Source organism: Neltuma alba, unplaced genomic scaffold (assembly GCF_004799145.2).
Source record: "Neltuma alba isolate B1F8T4 unplaced genomic scaffold, ASM479914v2 tig00010190_pilon, whole genome shotgun sequence".
Classification (NCBI taxonomy): Eukaryota; Viridiplantae; Streptophyta; class Magnoliopsida; order Fabales; family Fabaceae; genus Neltuma; species Neltuma alba.
Window position 1 is genome coordinate 219,191 of NW_021635129.1, and position 22,072 is coordinate 241,262.

The 22,072-nt window shown below is 34.3% G+C and overlaps 1 protein-coding gene across 3 annotated transcripts; it reads left to right on the forward strand.

Annotated features, from left to right (window-relative positions):
* The first annotated feature begins 1,626 nt into the window (after positions 1 to 1,626).
* LOC114754805 (probable protein phosphatase 2C 11) lies at positions 1,627 to 19,721 on the forward strand. Of its 3 annotated transcripts, XR_003741258.1 has the most exons (10): positions 1,627 to 1,962; positions 4,824 to 4,966; positions 7,243 to 7,341; positions 7,769 to 7,927; positions 13,226 to 13,312; positions 13,541 to 13,632; positions 13,738 to 13,809; positions 18,578 to 18,712; positions 19,068 to 19,114; positions 19,578 to 19,721. XR_003741258.1 is itself a non-coding variant. In XM_028943639.1 (9 exons), the coding sequence occupies exons 1-8, from the start codon at positions 1,745 to 1,747 to the stop codon at positions 18,704 to 18,706; spliced, it is 999 nt and encodes a 332-aa protein (XP_028799472.1). In that variant the 5' UTR covers positions 1,627 to 1,744; the 3' UTR covers positions 18,707 to 18,712; positions 19,068 to 19,237. The 3 variants fall into 3 exon arrangements, 2 of the variants coding, with proteins under 2 accessions (XP_028799472.1, XP_028799473.1); XM_028943639.1 differs by lacking the exon at positions 19,578 to 19,721 and having other exon boundaries at positions 19,068 to 19,237; XM_028943640.1 differs by lacking the exons at positions 13,738 to 13,809; positions 19,578 to 19,721 and having other exon boundaries at positions 19,068 to 19,237.
* Positions 19,722 to 22,072: the final 2,351 nt, after the last annotated feature.

Genomic DNA, 22,072 nt, shown 5'->3' on the forward strand with positions numbered 1-22,072 from the left:
AAAAATGCTCTTTGATATTCAAAAACAGTAGTTCATAATCACTACTTTAGTCACTTGGCATTCAAAACTTGTTATTCTCATATGGGTTATTAAAAAAAAATGTCCTTCTTTAATCAATTACTATCCCATTTCACATCTTATGAATTAGAAAAAAAACATGATAATGATCTCAACTTGAGACTTGCATTTTACATTCAGAACTTATTATTTTCATCTGAAGTATTGTGAACAACTTGTAGTCAAGTATAAGAGTTAACTTATTTATTTATTTTTTGTATTATAATGTTGACAAGAGTTGCTAGCTCAATGCTCAGACTTAATTTTAGCATGAGAGATCAAATCTCACCAACCCCACTTACAAAATAAAAAACCTCCCTTAGCAGTTAGCTCACTAGTAGTTGATAGCTTTGATGCTAGCAGGAGCCTGGAGTGGTGGTGTGGTAGTGGCTGGACGTTAGTGAGTATTTAGTAAGGAGATCTTTACTTTGTTCCCTATAGATGGGAATATATTTGTCATGTTGCTTGAATTTCAAAATCCTAATTTAAAATAATGATTTATTACAAGTACATTATTTAAAAGAGTAAAATATTGTAACCTCTCTTGTATTTTATTTTAATTACACAGATTTCTCCTCTATTTTAAAAATATATACCTAAGTTCAAACCATTAAGAATATTTCAAAAAGATGCTTTTTTAATTAAAATTTATATTGAAATATTTTCTATTTACTAATTTACTCTTCATAATACTAAATCCCTAAATTTTGGTTAAAACTATCTTGACGAATTTAAGATTTTTTCCTTTACATTATTTTTTAATTTTTGAAAATTGTAGTTTGTTTAATGTTTTTATTGTATTGGGCCAAAAAATTAAGTACTTTAGTTAATGTAAACGTAGAAAAAAATATTGAATAGAAACTTGGTTAATTTTTTAAACAACTATATAATCGATCAAATTAAATAAGTTATAAATGTTTGCAACAAATTTTTTTAAAAAATTTAAATGATTTATATAATTTTTCAAACTCACATAATTCATATTATGTGATGAAAAAATAAGCATTCAAAATATTTTCTAGCCATTAAAAAAATCTTAAGTTTCAATATTTCATGAAGAATTAAAATTATATAATTCTATAATATAATCAAAATTAAAATTTTATGACATATAAAACATTTTGAAAATGCAAATGCATTAAAATTATTTTTTTATTGTATCAAAAATTATTTTTTTTAGATATAAATTTTTAACTAAGAGTCATGTTAAAGAAGAATATTTTGGTTGAAACAAAAATTTAAAAGTTAAATTTAATAATCAACTAACAGTTTGATAGATAGAAATAAAATTTTAAAAATATAAAAGAGGTTTGTATAATATAGATTTTAATTTAAAGGAAGATTTATACACGTTTTTAACATAAAGAAAAAATTTCTGTAATTAAGATAAAATAGAAGAGTAATCAATATATTTTGCTTTATTTAAGATTATACAAATTTTAAGGCCTTTAAATGTCGTTTTTGCCAAAAACTAATCTAACGGACAAGAAGTGGTGGGTAAATTACACTTTTTTTTTTTTTTGGGGTGACAAGGGTAAATTGCACTTAGCAAAAACCACATGGGGGACAAAGTGAGCGAGATAAACGAGGGGACCCAAAAGAGCGCAGCAGGTCCGAAGAACAAAGCACAGCGGAAAGGCAGAAGAGTTCAAAGAAAAGGTACGCTCGCTGACACTGAAATGGCAGAATGATCACTGATACGGACCCGCCTCCTGTCCCTCCCACTGTTTCGGCCTCCACAGATTCTGCCTCACCTTCCGCCTCTTCTAGTGCCACGGATTCTTCATCCCATTCTGCCTCCGCTCTGCCTTCGGCCGATACCGATCAGGCCGGGCAGCCACCGGCACCGAAACCTGTGATCTTCTCCAAGGATAACAATTCGCTCTTCAGCGGTGGCGGCGTCAGGTGGGTCCCACTTTCCGCTACTCATGGGACGCTGAAGTCGGGTGCTTGTTTGAAATTTTCAATTTTTCAATTTCGCTTCCCACCTCTCCCCATTTTATGTTGTGCTTGATTGGGCTGCATATTGGGTTTTCGAGTTCTTATGGGAAATTATGAATATTGAGATGGAGATCTCTTATTATGCCTGACTCTTGTTTGCATATCATGGTCATGGCATGTGGTATATGGTTGATTTTTGCAGCGCAATTCGTTTAATGTTGCCCGTTATTATTGAATTCGGTTCATGACCCGGCCATGTGTTGGTTTTTCAAGAATTTGTCAGGAATATTTTTATTATGATTATAGCACGAACCGGAGAAATTCGTTAAAATTTGTGATTAGATTGTTGAAATCAGTTGTCAGTGGTGACTAAAAAAACAAATTAACGGAGCCATTCGTTAGTGATGGTTTCAACATGTTAGTACCCATGAATCCTTGTAACTCTGAATAAATAATTATATGATGTTTTACAAAGACCAAGCTGCCTATCAAGGGGTCAACTGCTAGTTAACAGCGACGCACACTTGAATGAGTTCCTGGGTTTGAACTCGGCGTTGATAAAAAAACCTGCCTATCAAGGGGATTGGCATTCAGGAATACTTTCCTGTGTCAAGTTTCTGTGAAGTGTGGGGGGTTTTTGTTTTTATTTCTGTTCCTCTATGTCAGAGGGGGCTCTTAAATTAGTCATCCTTTGAAAATATTGTTGATGTTAATACCCATGTCTAATGATTATTTTGCAATTGGCTGAAGCTCGTTATGATAATCATTCAATTTTTCATTTAATGATTTGATTGAGCTCCCCAGTTTTCATGCCAAAAAAGTGAATGATTTAGAAATGTATGCAAATTGAGGGAGGATTTCTGATTCGCTTCTTTCAAAATATCTATTAATTATGTAGTATGTTTCAATTAAGTCACCAGTGGATGCAGACCTTTTTAAGCTATTGCGTTCAAGGGTTTTGGGAATCTTAAGGAGTAAGCAGTCTTTTTGGCAGGGTGTTTCTTCTGGCTTGTATTGTCTATAATGTTTCTCTCGGCAAATTTTCTTGAGGAAGGAACTTGGCCTCCCTCTAGCTGTTCAGTCAACAAATGGTCTTTCAAGATGAGTTATTTTGAGAATTTGAAGGGACTGTAAAGCGTTTTTGAGCTAGTGTTGCTTACTTCTTTTTTCACTTGTTTTATTAATTCTCTGGGAGGCTTGTTTGTCCCCATTTGATGTATTACATGCTTTTCCAATCAAATAGATGTTGGGCCTTCTGTGTTGCACAAAGCTTGAAGTTGAAGCCACATTGTTTTTGGCTCTGAATAGTTTGGCTTTCAATAGGTTTTATATATATATATATATATATATATATATATTTATATATAGATATAGATATTGATTTTTAATTTAAAAAAAAAACGATTATCTTTTCCTTCCAATATTTATAGCAAGAAACCATAAGTTGATTTCTCACTTAGCGTAAACCCAAGACCACTAAAGCTAGAATTAAATTGTTCGATACCATAATTTGATGCAAACTATAGCTTGTCAAAACATATTTGTTACGTTGGGATTAGTGGGGATTTGGATTTGGATTTGAACCAAATCCATGGATGCATAAAATTTTATGAATTTGGATTTGATCCAAATCCAAGAAATTTTTTTATTACAATTCGTTTAATATTTCAAATACCTAACTAGCCTAATTATTTCAAATCCACACCATCCTCGTTCAATACTACCCAAACAAGTGGATAAGCCCCGCAAGTAGGACAACTCTACATGTAGGATAACTCATTGTTATTGGTGTGGATTTTTAATACTACCCAAGCAAAGGATTTTAAATACATGAATTTTAAATGTTAAATTGAAGCCTAAATCCATCTATCTAAACGGCACCTTATATCATTTCAAATGGAATGATCACATTGTGGTGATATCTTCGGTTTTCCTTTTCAATAGACATTCCACAACATCTGTTTATCAATTGTTTTTACCAAATATGTGCATAAATTGATTGTCATTTGAAATTGTTGGAAAATTGAACCTCCAAAATTTTAACTGTAAATTTTGGTTGCATAGATTTTGTTCTTACTGAATAGTATACTGATTGATGGTGTTCTTTTTCGTAATAATGTTATAATTAAAACATGATGTAAAACACTGTTCGTTGGAAAAGTTTTAGAGTAACTTTTTCTGCTTTAACAAACAGGAGCCTTGCCAGGATAATTCAATTTGGCAATACATGCGTTCATCTGGGCTTTGTAATTTGTCTGAACAGCTTCTTCTAGCTGTTGTCTACGGCTGATTTGTTTTGAACTTTTCACTGTCAGCCTAATTGTCAAATTTTCCTTTCATTAATGTACTGACGGAATCTCCCAGCAGAACAACATGTGCTTAGAAGAAACGAGTTTAGAAATAGAAACTGGTTTTTAAATTTTGGGTCCACTGCCCAAACAAAATTTGAGGGGGTTCTGAATATACTTTTGCTATTGTTATCATAGAAAATACCAGATACTGGGTATTTTTAGATGTTCTTACCCTTTTATGTGCTATTGAAAAACGATTTGTCTGAAAGAGAAGGGACATCATGGCAAAATATGATGGCATGATAAATTTCTTTTTTCACCCTTTTTGATAAATGATATGTTTCTTGTTGAGAGGCTTAAGGGTTTCAATACTCAATAACAATTCCATGAGTATTATTTTACTAGGACTTTGGAAGTTCCTAAGACTGATAAAAAGCACCATGGATTTGTAGGATTTCCTTCAATATTTTGTTCACGCTGTTATTGTCCCTAAAACAATTGTGTAATAGACTAAAGTGGTCCGTCTTTTATTAGCTGTCTCTCGGGAAGTCAAAATGGAAGATTGAGCTATGGATATTCCAGCTTCAAGGGGAAAAGGACTTCAATGGAGGATTTCTATGAGACAAGGATATCAGAGGTTGATGGTCAGATGGTTGCCTTTTTTGCTGTTTTTGATGGTATGTTGAAAGTTCCTGTTTTCCAGCACACAGGCCTCATCTTTATTTTTTTTTTTCTAATAAAGGTAAAAAGCAGTTTGTTATCTATATGTGTTGTGATATTAGTTTTAGTATTTTGTGGCATGAAATAGAGGAAAAGTTGTTATGAAATGTTTGTGTTCCCTTCCTTGTCATCCTTGTCTTATAGCAATGTAGAACAGAGATGCAAAGAGGGATGGAAGTCAAAGACAAAAGCAGAAACAGAAAGGATGAGATGGAGATCTGAAGGGGGAAAGGGAGGAGCAGGAGAATATGAGGGATTAGACAGAATTCTGAACCAATCAAGTCTTTCTCCTAATAATTACTCCCAATACAATAGCAAAAGGCTTAATATAGGAGCATAGTGTATACAGAGATAAGAATAATAGAAGTGTAAAATACGTAAAAAATCAGAAAATATATAATTATACATTGAATAATCTATTGTGTTATCTTTAGTCACTAACTTATCAGTAATTAAAGTCTCACGTCTCTTTTCATCGTCCATTGTAGAGGTTGATAAGTTTGGCTTGAGACTGGGTTAGGAAACTTCGTGTTTTTGCTTATGATGAATTCTTACAATTCTAAAAGTTATTAAATTGAAAAAAAGGATAAAGCTCAGAAAGGTTAGGTGGATCATCTTGTGGTTTTACCTTCTGCAATTAAGATTTTAAAGACGGTCAGGGTTGGGCATTTAGCTGCAAAATAACACAGAAATATGCCAAAGCTAATTTCAAATCCTAGATCAGCCCAGAAATCCTAAACTCATAAAAGTTAGAATTTACTTATGTAAAATTAGAGAGACTATTCTCCATTCTTTTCAGCTTTTATAGATTACTGGAAAATCCATCAATAATCAAGGCAGCAAACAAGTATGAAATAATAAGTCCGAGAACCTGGTTAATCTCTTAGACTGATGAACTGGTTACCTTCTACTATCAAATTTACTCGTCTTGGAATTGAAAACAATGAACCATGTGACTCAGCTCAGGCTTCAATACTTCATGCAACGTACAGAAAAATATGCATTGTTCTATGCTAAATTTGAAGGCAATGTAGCCTATATCTTATCTTCTCTATTTGAATACAATGTAGCCAGTATCTTACCTATATCTCTTATTCATTTCTTCCATTTCTTTTTATTCCTTTTCTTCATAATCTTATTGAGCTCATTGCTAGGGATGGCAATGGGTTTGGGTATTTTGGGTAACAGGTGATCTTCATCTGAAAAGTGTCCCCGATTTTCATAAGATGTCAATTATTGGATAAGGTGTAGATAGCAGAACTGAAATCTTATTTTAAGAAAAAAATAGGTGGATTAAGATTTAGCCTTTGGATGCCTGGTTCATCCTATATCACTGAGTGGATATGGTACCCTCACAAAATATCTAGAATCTGTTTATTAGACGTAGTAATTAGACTATATATTATTATCCATAAGAAAATTATATTATATACTACCGAATTTATTTGCTACCTATTTATTTGTTGAGCTAATGTTCTTCATGCGTTATTAAAGGCTAAATTTGCTGATTCCTATATTATACTTTAAGCTCTAAAGAAATATCATACAGTATCATAGTCCAAGAGATATAAATTAGTAGCACCAAAAAAAAAAAACAAAACAAAACAAAACAAAAGAATGATACAAAAAACTATATAAAAATCAAATGAATCATGAATAATAGTGTTTCTTTTGAAAAATGTTTAACAAGTGGAATGGCGAAATGGGCCTGGATCCCAAAAAGGAGCTAAGCTGGTAATGTTTACAAGGAAATGCCTCCCTACACAACTATTGAGATAAGAAGATCATTAATTATAAAATTTAAATATATATTTTATATTGTATTTTGAAAAATAAGTATAATTGTTTAATATTTTTGGATATTCTGTGTCGCCATGGCTTGTGCTCAATCCTTGTAAAATCATTTAGGTACTTTAGGTACAGATATTAGAATTATACCCATTTATCAAATGTTGAATTGACTTTGGATATTGGATATTGGATATATACTTTGGATCTGGATCTAGATGTCTAAAATTTGAGTGGTTACATGCCCATTGTTCCTTCCGTTTTTTGGACCAAGCCCATTGTTCCTTCTCATGATTGTTATGTTTTACACCTTTTATTCATATTTCTACACCCTTTTTTCTTATTCTTTTTTTCCTTTTCTTTCTTTCTTCTTCTATCTGTGACGTTCGTGTTTCTACTTTTGTTTCTTTTCTGCTTACTTTTATTTATTTTTGGTTTCTATCAGGTCATGGAGGTTCTCGGACCGCTGAATACTTGAAAAAGAATCTCTTTAAGAATATAAGCAGCCATCCTGACTTTATCAAAGACACAAAGACAGCCATTGGTATGACCGTATGAGCATTTATATATTATGTTCAATAGGTGGACCTCATGAGAAGAAAAAATGAGAGAGGCAAGGCATGCCACAGTTAATGTGGTTTGTGGCAGAGTTTAGAGGAACACACCCCCCCCCCCCAAAAAAAAAAAAAAAAAAACAACAACAACGACAAAAGTTTTATGGGATTATTTTGCAGTTAATTGTTGTAGCTAGTTACTGAAGGGAGAGATAGTTATGATAACTAAGTGATTTTACTACCTGCTGGGGTTGGTTATTAAGGGTTAATGATTAGATTGGCTGTTAATGGAGAATACAAGTTCTATTTGGATTGGTTGAGGCTATCAGTTCCATTCTTTCCATGCTGTTTTGCTACCTGGGCTGTCTTGAAGAAGAAACATGTTTTTCTTTTTAATATTTTTTTTCCTTATTGCAGTTGAAGCATTTAAACAGACAGATGTTGATTACCTGAAGGAGGAAAAGGGTTATCATAGAGATGCTGGATCCACTGCATCAACAGCTGTATTGGTGGGGGATCGAATTGTTGTTGCCAATGTTGGTGATTCCAGAGTAGTTGCTTCTAGAGCTGGTTCAGGTTGGTGCCTTCTCAGTTTTTTCCTTTCTGTTGGTTAGTGGGCCGTGGGCCTAAAACCCTAATTTAATATGTTTCTCTTGTTAACCTAGGTTACTAAGGCTGCCGTTAGGTTTAGCATTAAATCTGTTAGATATTATTCTGATTTCCTCTTTGAACCTGATTGTATCCTAGAATCTCGGTCTATCCCTAAAAGACCGCAGTCTTCTCTCTCTCTACACGGTCCCTATGTATCTATATATATTGCTGCCTACTCTGAATAAAATACAATCTACATTCATCACAAAATCACACATGGTATCAGAGCCACCATGATCAGATTCGGTATGGGCTTCTCTGAAGATAGCCCTAGCAACCAGATGGCGCCAAATCTCAACACGACGGGACTTACAGCCACAGCGTCGACCAATGCGCAGGGGAGTTCTGAATCAAGCTCAATATCAATCACCATTCATCGCTTGAATGGACAGAATTATTTCCAATGGTCCTCAAGCGTTCGACTATATGTGATGGGAAAGGGAAAATACGGTTATTTAACCGGAGCGGAAAAGAAACCAGATACTAGTAATGAGAAATATGCCACTTGGGAAGCCGAGAATTCAATGGTGCAGGCTTGGTTAGTCAACTCAATGACTACAGAAATCAGTGCACAATTTGCCTTCTTCCAATCTGCCAAAGAGGTGTGGGACGCTACAAGGGACATGTTTGCCTCTCTCAAAAACAAGGCTGCAGTCCTGGAGATTGAACGATTCCTTCATGACTTCAAAAAGGGAAACTTGTCTGTCACGAAATACTACACTGATCTATTCGTTCAATGGCAGCAATTAGACATGTACGAATCACATGAGTGGACGTGTCCAGAAGATGCTGCTAGGTATGCAAAGATAAAGGAAGAAAAACGGATTTTCAAATTTCTCCTTGGTCTAGATGCTCCTTTTGAAGATGTGAGGGGAAGAATAATGAGCATGGACCCCTTGCCATCATTACGTGAAGTATTCTTCACAGTAAGAAACGAGGAGTGCAGAAAGAAGTTGACCTCTGATGATACTACAACCATGGCTGAAGTTCACCAACCTAGTGGATTTCTTTCTAAGGGAGACAGCAACGGAGAAAATAGAAACAAGCAGCAAAAATGGTGTGATCATTGTAAGAAGAAGGGACACACCCGAGATAATTGTTGGAAGATTCATGGCAGACCTCAAAAAAGAGAAAGACCTGACAACCGTGGCTATACTGGAACCACAGAAGGAAAAACCAGAACAGAATTGAATAAAGAAGAACTCGAACTGCTGAGAAAAATACTTGAGAAACATGATTCTCAAGGATCAACCATCGCTGCTGGATATACGGCCTATACAGGTAACGCTGTACTTGCTTTAAATACAAATGTTCACCATCGAAGAATGTGGATAGTGGATTCTGGCGCCACAGATCATATGACGGGTAATGGAGAGTTATTAAGTGACAGAAAACCATGCCCACCGAATGTATATATAAAAGTGGCAGATGGTAAATCTTTGAAGGTTGAGGGTATCGGTACTGCATATATATCTCATAATATAATACTTCACAATGTCCTTTTTGCTCCGGGTTTAAGATGCAATCTTTTATCTGTTATAACAGTAACCTATCATCAGAATTGCAATGTCAATTTCTCATCTGCTGAATGTGTATTTCAGGACCTGAAGCAACAGAAGACGATTGGCGTAGCTAAGGTTCTAGATGGTCTCTACTGTTTGGAATTGAAAGGTCATATGAAATCAGAAGGGTCGCATATGGAAGCTACTTATTTTTCATCTGCTCTATCTACTAGTTCTACAAATAAAGATGTGTTACTTTGGCACTATAGGTTAGGCCACCCCAACCATCATTACATGTCAAAATTGTTTCCCTCTCTTATGAATAAAAGTGACTCCTTTTTTACATGCGATGTCTGCCAAATTGCAAAACACACAAGATCTTCCTATAAGCAACACCCTCACCATTTTTCTAAACCTTTCAGCATCATTCACACTGATATATGGGGACCATCTCGATTACCTTCACTAACTAAAGCCAAATGGTTTGTAACATTTATTGATGACCACACACGTTTAACTTGGGTTTACCTTTTGGAAAACAAATCTGATGTGTTATCCACCTTTATCACCTTTCATAAAATGATTATAACTCAGTTTCAAACACCAATTCTTACTGTTAGAAGTGATAACGGCAGAGAATACACCAGCTCAGGTTTTCAAAAATACCTAAGTGACCATGGGATTCTACACCAAACCAGTTGTGTCAACACCCCACAACAAAATGGGACTGCTGAACGCAAAAATAGACATCTCCTTGAAGTAACTCGTGCCTTAATGTTCACCCATAATGTCCCTAAACTATATTGGGGGGAAGCAATCCTCACTGCTGCCTATCTTATCAATAGAATGCCCTCCAAAACCCTCAACTTCCACAGTCCCTTAGACCTCCTCACTCAAACCTATCCCACCAACCCTATTGCTCATAACCTTCCCTTAAAGGTCTTTGGATGTGTTGCTTATGTCCACCAACACCACGGTGGTAAATTGGACCCCAGAGCTCTCAAATGTATTTTCTTGGGCTACTCCTCCTCTCAAAAAGGGTACAAATGTTATTCCCCTACTCTTAAGAAATATTTCATCACCATGGATGTGAAATTCTTCGAATCACAAGGGTATTACCCCAATCCTCCCATTCAGGGGGAGTATTCGAGTGAATGGGAGTTCCTAGAGCCTTGTCTACCTCAAAACATTGAACCAGAATCTGTCACAACCCCTGTCACAGCCCCTACCAGTTTTGAAACAATCCCAAACCAAGCTGTTCCTACATCTGTGGAGCCAAACAGATCTGTTTTGACAGAACCAGACCCTGAAACTGTCCCTGTATCACTCACTCCTACACCAGAACACACTCCAAATATGCCTCACTCAAACATACTGCCTAGTAACACTATACAGGAACCAGAAGAAGGTGAAATAGAAGGAGCAACAGCAGGTGGATTTGAAAGAGAACAAAATTCAGAATCAATTCCAAATAGTAGCGATCCCTCTAGTCCATGGCAAAGCCAACCGCCAACTGTAACTTCAGATCCTGATGATCTTGGCTGGCCAATTGCTCTTAGAAAAGGGGTAAGACAATGTACTCGCCACCCTATAAGCAATTTTGTCTCCTATGACCATTTGTCTCCATGTATGAGGAGTTTTGTGACTAAGATTGAAGAAGAACAGATCCCTTCAACATTTGTGGAAGCCATTAAAGATCCAAGGTGGAAAGCAGCTATTAATGAAGAATTGAGGGCCTTGACCAAGAATAAAACTTGGCAGATTACAACTCTTCCAGAAGGAAAGAAAGCAGTAGGGTGCAAATGGGTTTTTACAATTAAATACAATCCAGATGGGACAGTGAATAAATTCAAAGCTAGACTGGTAGCAAAAGGGTACTCGCAGACACAGGGAATCGATTATCAAGAAACTTTTGCACCGGTTGCAAAATTAAATACTATAAAAATACTACTGTCCCTAGCCGCCAATCTAGATTGGCCACTTCATCAACTTGATGTGAAGAATGCCTTCTTAAATGGGGATCTTGAAGAAGAAGTCTACATGAATGTTCCTGAGGGACTTGCGGAAGTTAATAAACCTGGAGCTGTTTGCAAACTATATAAATCACTCTATGGTTTGAAACAGTCACCAAGAGCCTGGTTTGAAAGGTTTGCTAAGGTTGTAAAGAACTCAGGATACATACAATGTCAAGCAGATGATACACTCTTTGTAAGACACTCAGGCACAACAGTATCTATCCTGATTGTCTATGTTGATGACATAGTAGTCACAGGAAATGATGCAGAAGGGATTGAACAACTCAAGAAATCATTGGCAGTGGCTTTCGAAATAAAAGACCTAGGACGGTTAAGATACTTCCTAGGAATGGAGGTTGCAAGATCAAAAAAGGGTATATCAGTCTCTCAAAGAAAGTATACACTTGACCTACTCAAAGAGACAGGCATGCTAGGAGCTAAACCTTCACCTATACCTAAGAACTCCTCGGTTGATCTAGAGTACAGAAAGGATGGGGTTCCAGTAGATGCTGAAAGATATAAGCGACTGGTTGGAAAACTTATCTACCTCTCTCATACAAGGCCCGACATAAGTTATGCAGTGGGTATAGTCAGCCAATTCTCAAATGGACCACAGGAACACCACATGGAGGCAATCTATACAATCCTAAGATACTTGAAGATGACCCCTGGTAGAGGACTCTTCTTTCAAAAAGGGGAATCTAGAAATATGACCATCTATACTGATGCTGGCCATGCCAGAACCAAGGTAGATAGGAGGTCAACTGGAGGATATTTCACTTTTGTGTGGGGCAACTTGGTGACTTGGAGGAGCAAAAAGCAGACCGTTGTGTCCAGAAGTAGTGCAGAAGCAGAGCTAAGGGCACTAGCAGATGGAGTATGTGAAGGCCTATGGGTAACTCGAGTTCTTAGAGAAATTGGTGTGAGGAAAATACCTTCAATTAAAATTTGGTGTGATAGTATGTCAGCACTACAGATGGTTCAGAATCCAGTACATCATGAAAGAACAAAGCATGTTGATATCGACAGGCACTTCATCAAAGAGAAAGTAATATCACAAGAAATTGATCTCTCATACATAAACACTAATAATCAAGTGGCAGATGTTCTCGCCAAGCCATTGGACCGGCCCAAGTTTGAATTCTTTAGAAGCAAGCTGGGCATGTTAGACTTCTACCTGCCAGCTTGAGGGGGAGTGTTGGTTAGTGGGCCGTGGGCCTAAAACCCTAATTTAATATGTTTCTCTTGTTAACCTAGGTTACTAAGGCTGCCGTTAGGTTTAGCATTAAATCTGTTAGATATTATTCTGATTTCCTCTTTGAACCTGATTGTATCCTAGAATCTCGGTCTATCCCTAAAAGACCGCAGTCTTCTCTCTCTCTACACGGTCCCTATGTATCTATATATATTGCTGCCTACTCTGAATAAAATACAATCTACATTCATCACAAAATCACACACTTTCATGGAGAAAGAATTCAGTTTAAATTAGGGAGAAAATATTCCTAATTTGTTGATCAGTACTGCAAACATATTGCAGTGTAATTCAAAGGTGGGTTTAGATGACTTCAGTTTCTTTAGTTTAGGATGTATGCTGTTTTATGTTATAAAATACCCAGAAAGATCAACACGCAATTTTTTTTTTCCCCCCCTTCCTCTTTTCCTTCCCTTTCTTTGTTATGTGAATTTTATGTGTTTTGCTGTAGCTATCCCTTTGTCAGTTGATCACAAACCTGATAGATCTGATGAACGTCAGAGAATTGAACAGGCTGGCGGATTCATCATGTGGGCAGGTATATTTGCTCTTTTGTTTTTATTTATTTTTTCTGGTTTTTTGGCTGTTACCAGTGCTCTACTACCCTGTATCTTGTCTTTCATCTATAAGTTATTGATAGTTAATGTTTGATTCTTGAGTTAGTCCAGTTGAATGACAAGAGACCTCATGTGGGTTAGTTTAACGGGTTATGAACTTCTTTTCGTGGATAATACTAAATCGCTCACTCTCCTACTTATCTTCACAGGCACATGGCGGGTTGGCGGTGTTCTAGCAGTTTCCCGTGCGTTTGGTGACAAACTTCTTAAGCCATATGTTGTTGCTGATCCAGAAATTCAGGTTGTCAAAAATTATAAATTTGACCTCCCATTTGTTAAGACCTGCATTGTCGTATATATGCTATTTGCTAATTTCTTACCCTTTTTCATCACTGCTGTGGCTTAGGAAGAAGAGATTAATGGTGTAGAGTTTATAATAATAGCTAGTGATGGACTTTGGAACGTCATATCAAACGAGGTTAGTTTATCTTTACACGTTTAATATTAGCCAAACCCTAAATCTCTTTTTTTTTTTTTTTTTGAAGGGAAAAAGAATATAGGTTGAATTTTTTGTTGGGAACTATTCCCTCTACTACCGATACTATTTATGAGACACTTAACTGAATCTTATAGATTAGGAAAATCGGTTCAAATTTGTTAATAACTTTGACTTGTTACGAAATCATCACAATATTTTAAAATTATCCATAAATAAATGGTGTGTGGGCTCTCTTTTTCTGCATTCAAAATTGAAACCTAATCCTAATTTTAACACATCAGGTTTTTGGTCCACGTGTGGGATAATGGCTTTGTTGTCCACACTAATCAGAACGTAGAAAAGAAAGAGGGTTGCTTGCATTAGTAAAATAAGGAAAGGCTTATCCCCCCCCCCCCCCAGGGGGAAGAAAGAATCATAAATGCTTCATTCGTACATTTTGTAAAGTGGCTTATACTAAGGAGCATGAAGAATTTCTAGATGTCTTATAATTAGAACTGGAGAGTATATACTTGGCTAGAATCTGTAACTGCTTCTTCATTCTTTTTCATTAAATAATCTTTTTGGGTGATATTGGAAAGAACAAATTAATCACGACATATGTCAGGTTCATCTTTTTGGTTTTTGACAATTTTCTTTGTGGTGCATAATTCTGGGCTATTTTTATTGCATCATCCATCTCAAGAAGAATTTAGTGGCTAGACATCTTAATTTTCCAATTATGTGGAAACTTGTTTTGACTTATCAGATGTCTAGGTATTACATATATGTATTTAAAAATTTAAATTCCCTTGTTATAGAATTACTGCACCTAGATTGGAAGATTTAATACTATGTGGCGTCAAGGAGAGGTTCAATTCAAAAAGCTTAATTATTTCTAGCATATCCTTGAACAATAGGGCTCTTTGGGTTGGATGCGCTCACCCTTTAATGGAACTCAATTTGGGAGTGACAAGAATTGAACTTTGGATTACTTGCTCTGGCAAGTTGGCTTGTCAAGAGCCATTTCAGTTGACTCCTTGACATTGCGTCATAGTTTTGTGACTAAGTAGGAATATAGGCCAGTGGCTCATGTGCCGCAATGGTGCATTTGCTTCTCTTGTAACAAGGAGGATGTAGGCTCAAACCCTGGAGTGGATACGGAGAGTGTTTGTTTCCTTCCCATGGGAAACGAGTGTAAATATGCGTGGGTTTGTGGCTGTAATTGGCCCCTTTAAAAACAAAAAATAAGTGGGAATATAAATTCCTGAACATGGTGGATGGTACACACTCCTCTCAGTCTCTTAGTCCTCTCTAATTCTCCTCAGTTTCTCTTCTTCTCTTTCCCCTTTATCTCCTGTCTTCTCTACTTTTCATAATAGTGTTTGGTTCTTGGCACTAGCCATATTTGAAGCAAGATGCAAGCAAATTGAAGAACCATGGAGCCCGTTTTATATTAAACAAAAGAGTACCTGAATTATAATATATAAAAATCATGTGAAGAAAAACATTCATTTCTTTCTATTAATTCTGATTTGTAACAAGGCTAAAGCACACATTGGGTCTCTTAACTTTATAGAAGGTTTCAATTTGGCCCCTTATTTTTAAAAAGGATACATTTAGTCCTTTGACCGTATAATAGTTAGGCTTAAATGATGATTTTTTGTAACAATTATGGTTGTTTGAAAATTAAACTTAATATGTTAGCATTTTAGAATGTTTTATCATCATTTTTTGTTAACGATTTTAGGATTAGAGGACTAAAACTATACTCCTCTGGTTCTATGTATAAGTCACTTTGACCATGTTTCACACAGACTAAGAAAAACCTTAAACTTTATTAACTCTCATTTAAAATTTAACAGCTTTCTAACTTTATCTTTTTTTAATATATATCATACCCTATAAAAACAAAGTCAACATAATAATAAATGAATTGTAAGATTGTACATTTACATAAAAACTTTCTTTTTCTACCCTATAAATAGGACCGAAAACTTTCTTCTCTATCTGCTCTGTAAATAGGACCAGAGGAGTACTTTTTAAAGTTAAAGAAGCAAATTGAAACTCTCTATAAAGTTAAAGGACTAAATATATACTTTAGCTTTGTAATGCTATAAGAATTTTGTGTGTCTAGACTCGAGCTAGTAGCTATGGCCATGTAGGCTTGTGATAGATTGGGTTGAGGTTAGAAATATGGAAGTTATTCCTACTATACAAGCAGTGCATATTATACCTTGGGAATTGCTGTTTTGATGTCTCCATTACATTAGAAAACAATAGAAATATATATGTAATGAATAAAGTGGTGAGAGTGATCTATTATCACATGGTCAGTAAATGTACAAACTTCTTCTGACAATAGGCTAGGAATTGAGTTTTTTTTTTTTTTTTTTTTTGTCTATCATTTATCATTTCCTCCCTTGCTTCTTTTTTTTTTTTCTTTTAATTAGCTCTTATTATTGACGGCACTATTCAAATAACTATGCATTCGCAAAGAAATCAATATACATATATGTTGTAGTAATACAATAACAACAAAACCTTATCCTACCGGTGAAGTTGGCTACATGGAGCGCACGATGCTATTAAGCTCTATCCAAAGCCAAATCTTTAGATATATTGTTAATTAAAAGATCTTGCTCAACGACTTCATTAAATGTTCTTTTAGCCTTCCTCTATTTCTTTTTAGAAGACTCCATACTGTTTGATTAACTCTTTTCATCGTCACATCCAAAGACCTTCTTTGCACGTGAACAAACCATTTCAAACGGTTTTCTATCATTTTCTCATCAAGAGTAGCCACTCCAACTTTTTTGTGTATATGTTCATTATGAATCGTATCTTTTCTTGTATGACTACATATCTATCTCAATATTCTCATTTTGACTACTGCTATTTTATGTTCATGTTGTTCCTTTAAAAGCCAACATTCACTACCATATAGCATTGCTGATCTTACAGTGCGATAAACTTTACTTGGACCTTATTGGGTATTTTCCAATAACAAATAACTCGTCATTTTTCTCCATTTAAACCACCCAGCTTGAATTCTATAACTAACATCACCATCAATTTTACCATCTTTTTGCATAATTGGTCCTAAATATTTAAACTTTTCTACTTGTAGAATGACTTGATCTCTCAGTCTAACCTCCAAATTTGTTCTAGCTCATCTCTTATAAAAAATGTAATACATATATTCTGTCTTGCTTCTATTCAAAAAAAAAAAAAAAACCTTTGACTTCAAGGTTCTTCTCCATGTCTCAAGTTTAGCAATAATCTCTTCTTTTGATTCAACTAACGGAACTATATCATCAATAAAAAGCAAGCATTTAGGGCTTTCTTTTTTGATATGCCCAGTTAGATCATCGAGGATTAGGTTTAAACAAATAGGAGCTCAAAGATGATCCCTAATATAGGTCAATCCTTATAGGAATGTCTTTTGTCTCAGTGCCTGGTGTTCTAACACTGGTTGTGACCATACATGTCTTATATGACTTTATTCTAAGTGAAACACACACTTTTCTTTTCTAAGGCTCTCTAAAGCACTTCTCTCGACACACGGTTGTAACTTTTTTCCAAATCAATAAAAATCCTATACAAATCTCTTCCGTGGCTTCAACACTTTTCTATTAACCCCCTCAGCAAATAAATCGTTTCTGTTGTCAACCTTCCTAGCATGAACTCAAGTTGGTTTTCAAAAATACAAGTCTTCAATCTCAACTTGTGTTCTATCACTTTCTCCCACAATTTCATAGTATGTCTCATGAGCTTAATCCCTCTATAGCCAGCATAGTTCTGGATATCTTTTTTATTTTTGTAAATAGGTATTAAAGCACTTTTTCTCCAATCATTAGGCATTTTTCTTAGAGTGTAATATCCCTACATATTCTTGTAAATATGCTGTAGTAACAATAAATTATAATATAATATATGTTTATATATAAAGGGGAATAAATACATGAAGAATAACAAATAAATCATCCCAGAATTAAAGGACGTTACGTTTAGAACTCTGGTTGTGGTAAGATACTTTATGCGTCGTCCTTTCACAGAATGTAGAGCCAGCCGATTCTCTGAACAATGACTTCCTCTTAACATTTATTGCAAATACCCTTGGCTGCCTTCTCCGCTTTTTTGCTTAATTGTCTTCATGCTTTGCCAGCTTTATGGTATGGTCAATTTTCTGTTGCATGCTACCTTGCCAGTTGCCAGTTTAAATTTGCATGCACTTCGAATTTTTCTTTTTATTCTTCTTTGTTCCAGAATAAATCATACAATGTCATAGTCAATTGTTTGTAGAGTTCAAATGTTGGACTTTGTCTACTTAAATTCTCCAAACATATATTGATTGTCTGCTAGAAGCAACTCTCAAGGGTCTTGCTTCTGAATTTATGATTCAAAATGCTAGGGACTTTTTTTTTTTTTTTTTTGGCCCCATCAAATCTAAGAAATGCTGAATACACAACCTGTTACCTTTTGTTTGGATGGAAAGAAAATTAGGGAGGAAAGAATACTAGGAGGGAAAATTCCTTCAGAATAGTAAATTTTTTTATTATTTTAAAAAAAATTTCTTCCTAGTATTTCGTCCCTCCCACTTTCCTTCCCATCCAAACATAGCCTTATTCTTCTCAGCTGTGGTCTTTATGCATGAACTTTTTTGATTAGGCATTTGAAACGCCTTTTGCACATTTGCATCACAATGAGACGGTTTTGGTATTTTATCATGACTGAAATAAATCTGTTTGTCCCGTTCCTTTTCTTTCAGGAAGCGGTGTCTTTGGTGCAAAACATAACAGACGCAGAAGCTGCATCCAGAGAACTTGTTAAAGAAGCCTACACACGAGGAAGCTCAGACAACATTACTTGTGTGGTTGTTCGATTTGATTTATCTTGAGCTTAGGTATGTGTGAATTTGAAGGCTTAATTTCATTTGTTGCTTTTACAGAGTAATTTTGAACCTGCATGGTGCTGATTCCTGAACGCCTATAATTTTGTTTAAGAAATTACTTACATCAAGTTTCTTGTATTTAGTATATCAAGTTTTTCAATCACACTTAGCTATATATCCTACCTTCTTTTTTTTTTTTTCTTCCCAATGTCAATTTATAGTTTAATGATAATATTTTTAAAATAGGACGTATAGCCATGTGTTTGAAAACTTGACATTATGGATATGGATATGAGAAACTTGACCTTAACTATCGTTCTTTTGTTTAAAGTGCCTGCACTAATTATAGTTCGTCTTCACATTGCAGTTTTCTGAAGTTCAAGGTGCTCCAAGCTGGAAAATGTGAAAAAGCTTGTAGGTTCATTTCTTTTTCCACTGTAACATTACTTTTCTCGGCCCCACGTTAGTTAATATAATCCTTTCACGTCTAAAATAGGATTTTCTGCTTATGATTTCCTTGCTCCGTTATTTATTATATAGTGTCTGATTTCCCCCCTCCCTCTCTAAAAGGTTTTATGGCCAATTTGTTCATGTGATTGCTAGTGATAATGGAGAAATTGAGCGGAAAATATTTGGGTTTTTTATTGGCTTTTGTGGGTCATTATTGCCTTTAGTGCTCCATTGACCACGTGGATCATTAAGAGTTAACCAGTTATCACGTTGTTCTTAAACTAGTTGAAATTCTCGCTTGCAAAAAAAAAAAAGTTGTGGCAAATCTATTTATCGAACTTCGGTGTTCATAGTTTGGTTTTCTTTAGCTTTCAGCTATTTCTTTAATCCCAATTAAGTGTGACCGACTGATTTGATATTATTTCAGAATGAGAACTACGTTTCTGTCACAACCCAAACCTCAAGCAGAGACCGGTGCATGCATAGACTATATATTTTAACTAATTTTAGCGAGATAAATATATTAAAAAAAATTGTTCCATAAAAAGCACAAGAAAAATTAGGGATGCCAAACTCCTGCATCTGGCTTAGCTTAGCAATATAATATCAAAATGACTAAATCATGGATATTAATATATTAATATTACTCTTCCTGTCCTTAATATAAGACCTTAAGATTTATTTAACTAATTTGATTAGATTAAGGAAGTTAGATAAGTTAGTTAATTATAAAAAATGTCACACGTTTTTTCTAAAATACCATAATCATCTTTTTTAATATCTCATTTTTCTCTTGTACTTGATTATAATTGAAGGAATATACATAGGGGTAATTTTAAAAAAATTAATAAATATGATAAATGGGTCTTATATTTAGGATTAAAATCAACTTAACAACTAAGGACTGGAGTAGTAAAAAAGTGATGCTATTCATAACTTGTGTGTGTTATAAACTTTTTTTTTTTAATTGTGTAATGTATAAGATCATCTGTTTTGCTTTTAGTTCTTGAAATAAGACCAATTTTTTTAAATAAAAAATATTGAGCTATACTATTTTCACTCATGGAAGTTCAATCTCATTTTAGTTTATGAAATTTGAAATCAATAATTTTAGTTTCTGAAATTTGACCTCATATTAGTTTGCCTAAAGATTTTTAACAAACAAAACCTAAACGTCAAGTTTTAAGAACCAAAAATAATATTAACTCTAAATTTTTATCCAAATTAGCCCTAATTATTTTTCTTTCGTTTTTAGCCCAAAAAAGTCCACTTTTGATCAGCCCATGATTTTCTTTTAAAAAAAATAAATAGAGGTTTCACTTTTGAATATACATGCTTGTATTGATATGTAACAGTTTTTCTCACTAATTAGTTGGGTACAAATCAATAAGTGAGTATGCTTGTTGGTGATTTGGGGGTAAGGAAGCACAAGCTTATTGTAACACCATGCTTCATTAATGAATAGCTTATGTCTAATCTTTATCTTTAACGTCTAATCTAATGATATGATTTTTTATTCACAAAAATTTAGGTCTTGTTTGGATCCTCATTTTGAAAACAATTTTCTGTTTTTAAAAATAAAAAAATTATTTGGTAATTTGTTTTTAGTTAGTTGTTTTAAAAAGAAAAAGTATTAGAAAATATTTTCTTATTTTTGTGTTTGTATTTTTATTTTTGTTTTAAAACATTGGAGAAACATTCTTCTCTTTTCACTCACCGCCAACCTTGTATCACTGTTGGTGATTGCCAAATGTGATTTTTTTTTAATAATTATTCAAACATATTTTTTTTGGTTTTTTTCCCCTCAAAACTTATTTTAAAAAAATTTGATAAAATTATTTTGAGAAGAAGAAAACAAAAGAAAGAAACAAACAAACAAGCCCTTAATTCGTCAGTAATCTTATTTGATTTTTAATCAGATCCCTATAGCTTTTTTTTTTCTTTTTTCTTTTTATTTATTTTTCTTAGTTTTCTCAATTATAAGTACTACCTTCGGTCCTTAATATAAAAGTCAATTTGATATTTACTTTAGTCTTAAATATAAGATTTCAATTCACTTTGTCTTTCATATTTATCCTCTTTTTTTTCAATGTAGTCTTTATAATAGTTGCATATGTTAAAGATTTCATGATAATTCTACTTAATACGCATGATTAGCAATGATATTTTAGTAAAGATAACATTTATTTATTACAAATAACTAACTTAACTTTCTTAATCTACTCAAATTAGTCAAGTAGTTATTATATTAAGGATCAGAAGTAGTATTTACTTAGCAATCTTCATAGGTTTCTTTTTCCCCAAGCCTGAAACATTGCAAGTATGGAGTTCCTTTTATATATGCAATTTGAGGGTAAGCATTTGATTATTTGTGTTTTTGAGATTTGTTCCAAAAATGCATGCTTGAGCTTCTGTTCTCCGGCGTCCCTGTGCAGTTTCTGTCATCTTCCGGCCAAAACAGTTGAAATACATTTCTCATTTCGCTTTCAAAAATCATTTTTTTTACCGACTAAATATTGTCTTAATCGCTAATTATATAAGGTATTTTTTCCCATTCGCCGTTTTGCTTCTATATGGCTTATTTTTCATCTTTCGTTTGTCAAAGTGTAAAGACCGATGGGTTTAAAATAAAATTAATCATTTTAATTTCCTGATAGGCCAATGTGCCTCTGCTCTCAAAATCCCTGGCCAGAAACAGGGGAAGAAGGAAAAGAAATTTATGGAGAGCGAGGCCATGCAAAATTGCAGGTAATAGCAATTTTGATGTATAACTAGCAGAAGAGAGGAATAATGGGAATAATCTCATTTTGGTGGATATATATACAAAGGTTTTTTTAAAAAAAAAAAAAAAGGAAGGAAGGATGGAAGAAAAGAGAAGAAAGGGAAAGTTCAAATTTGGCAGTGTTAGAATAAGAAGACAAT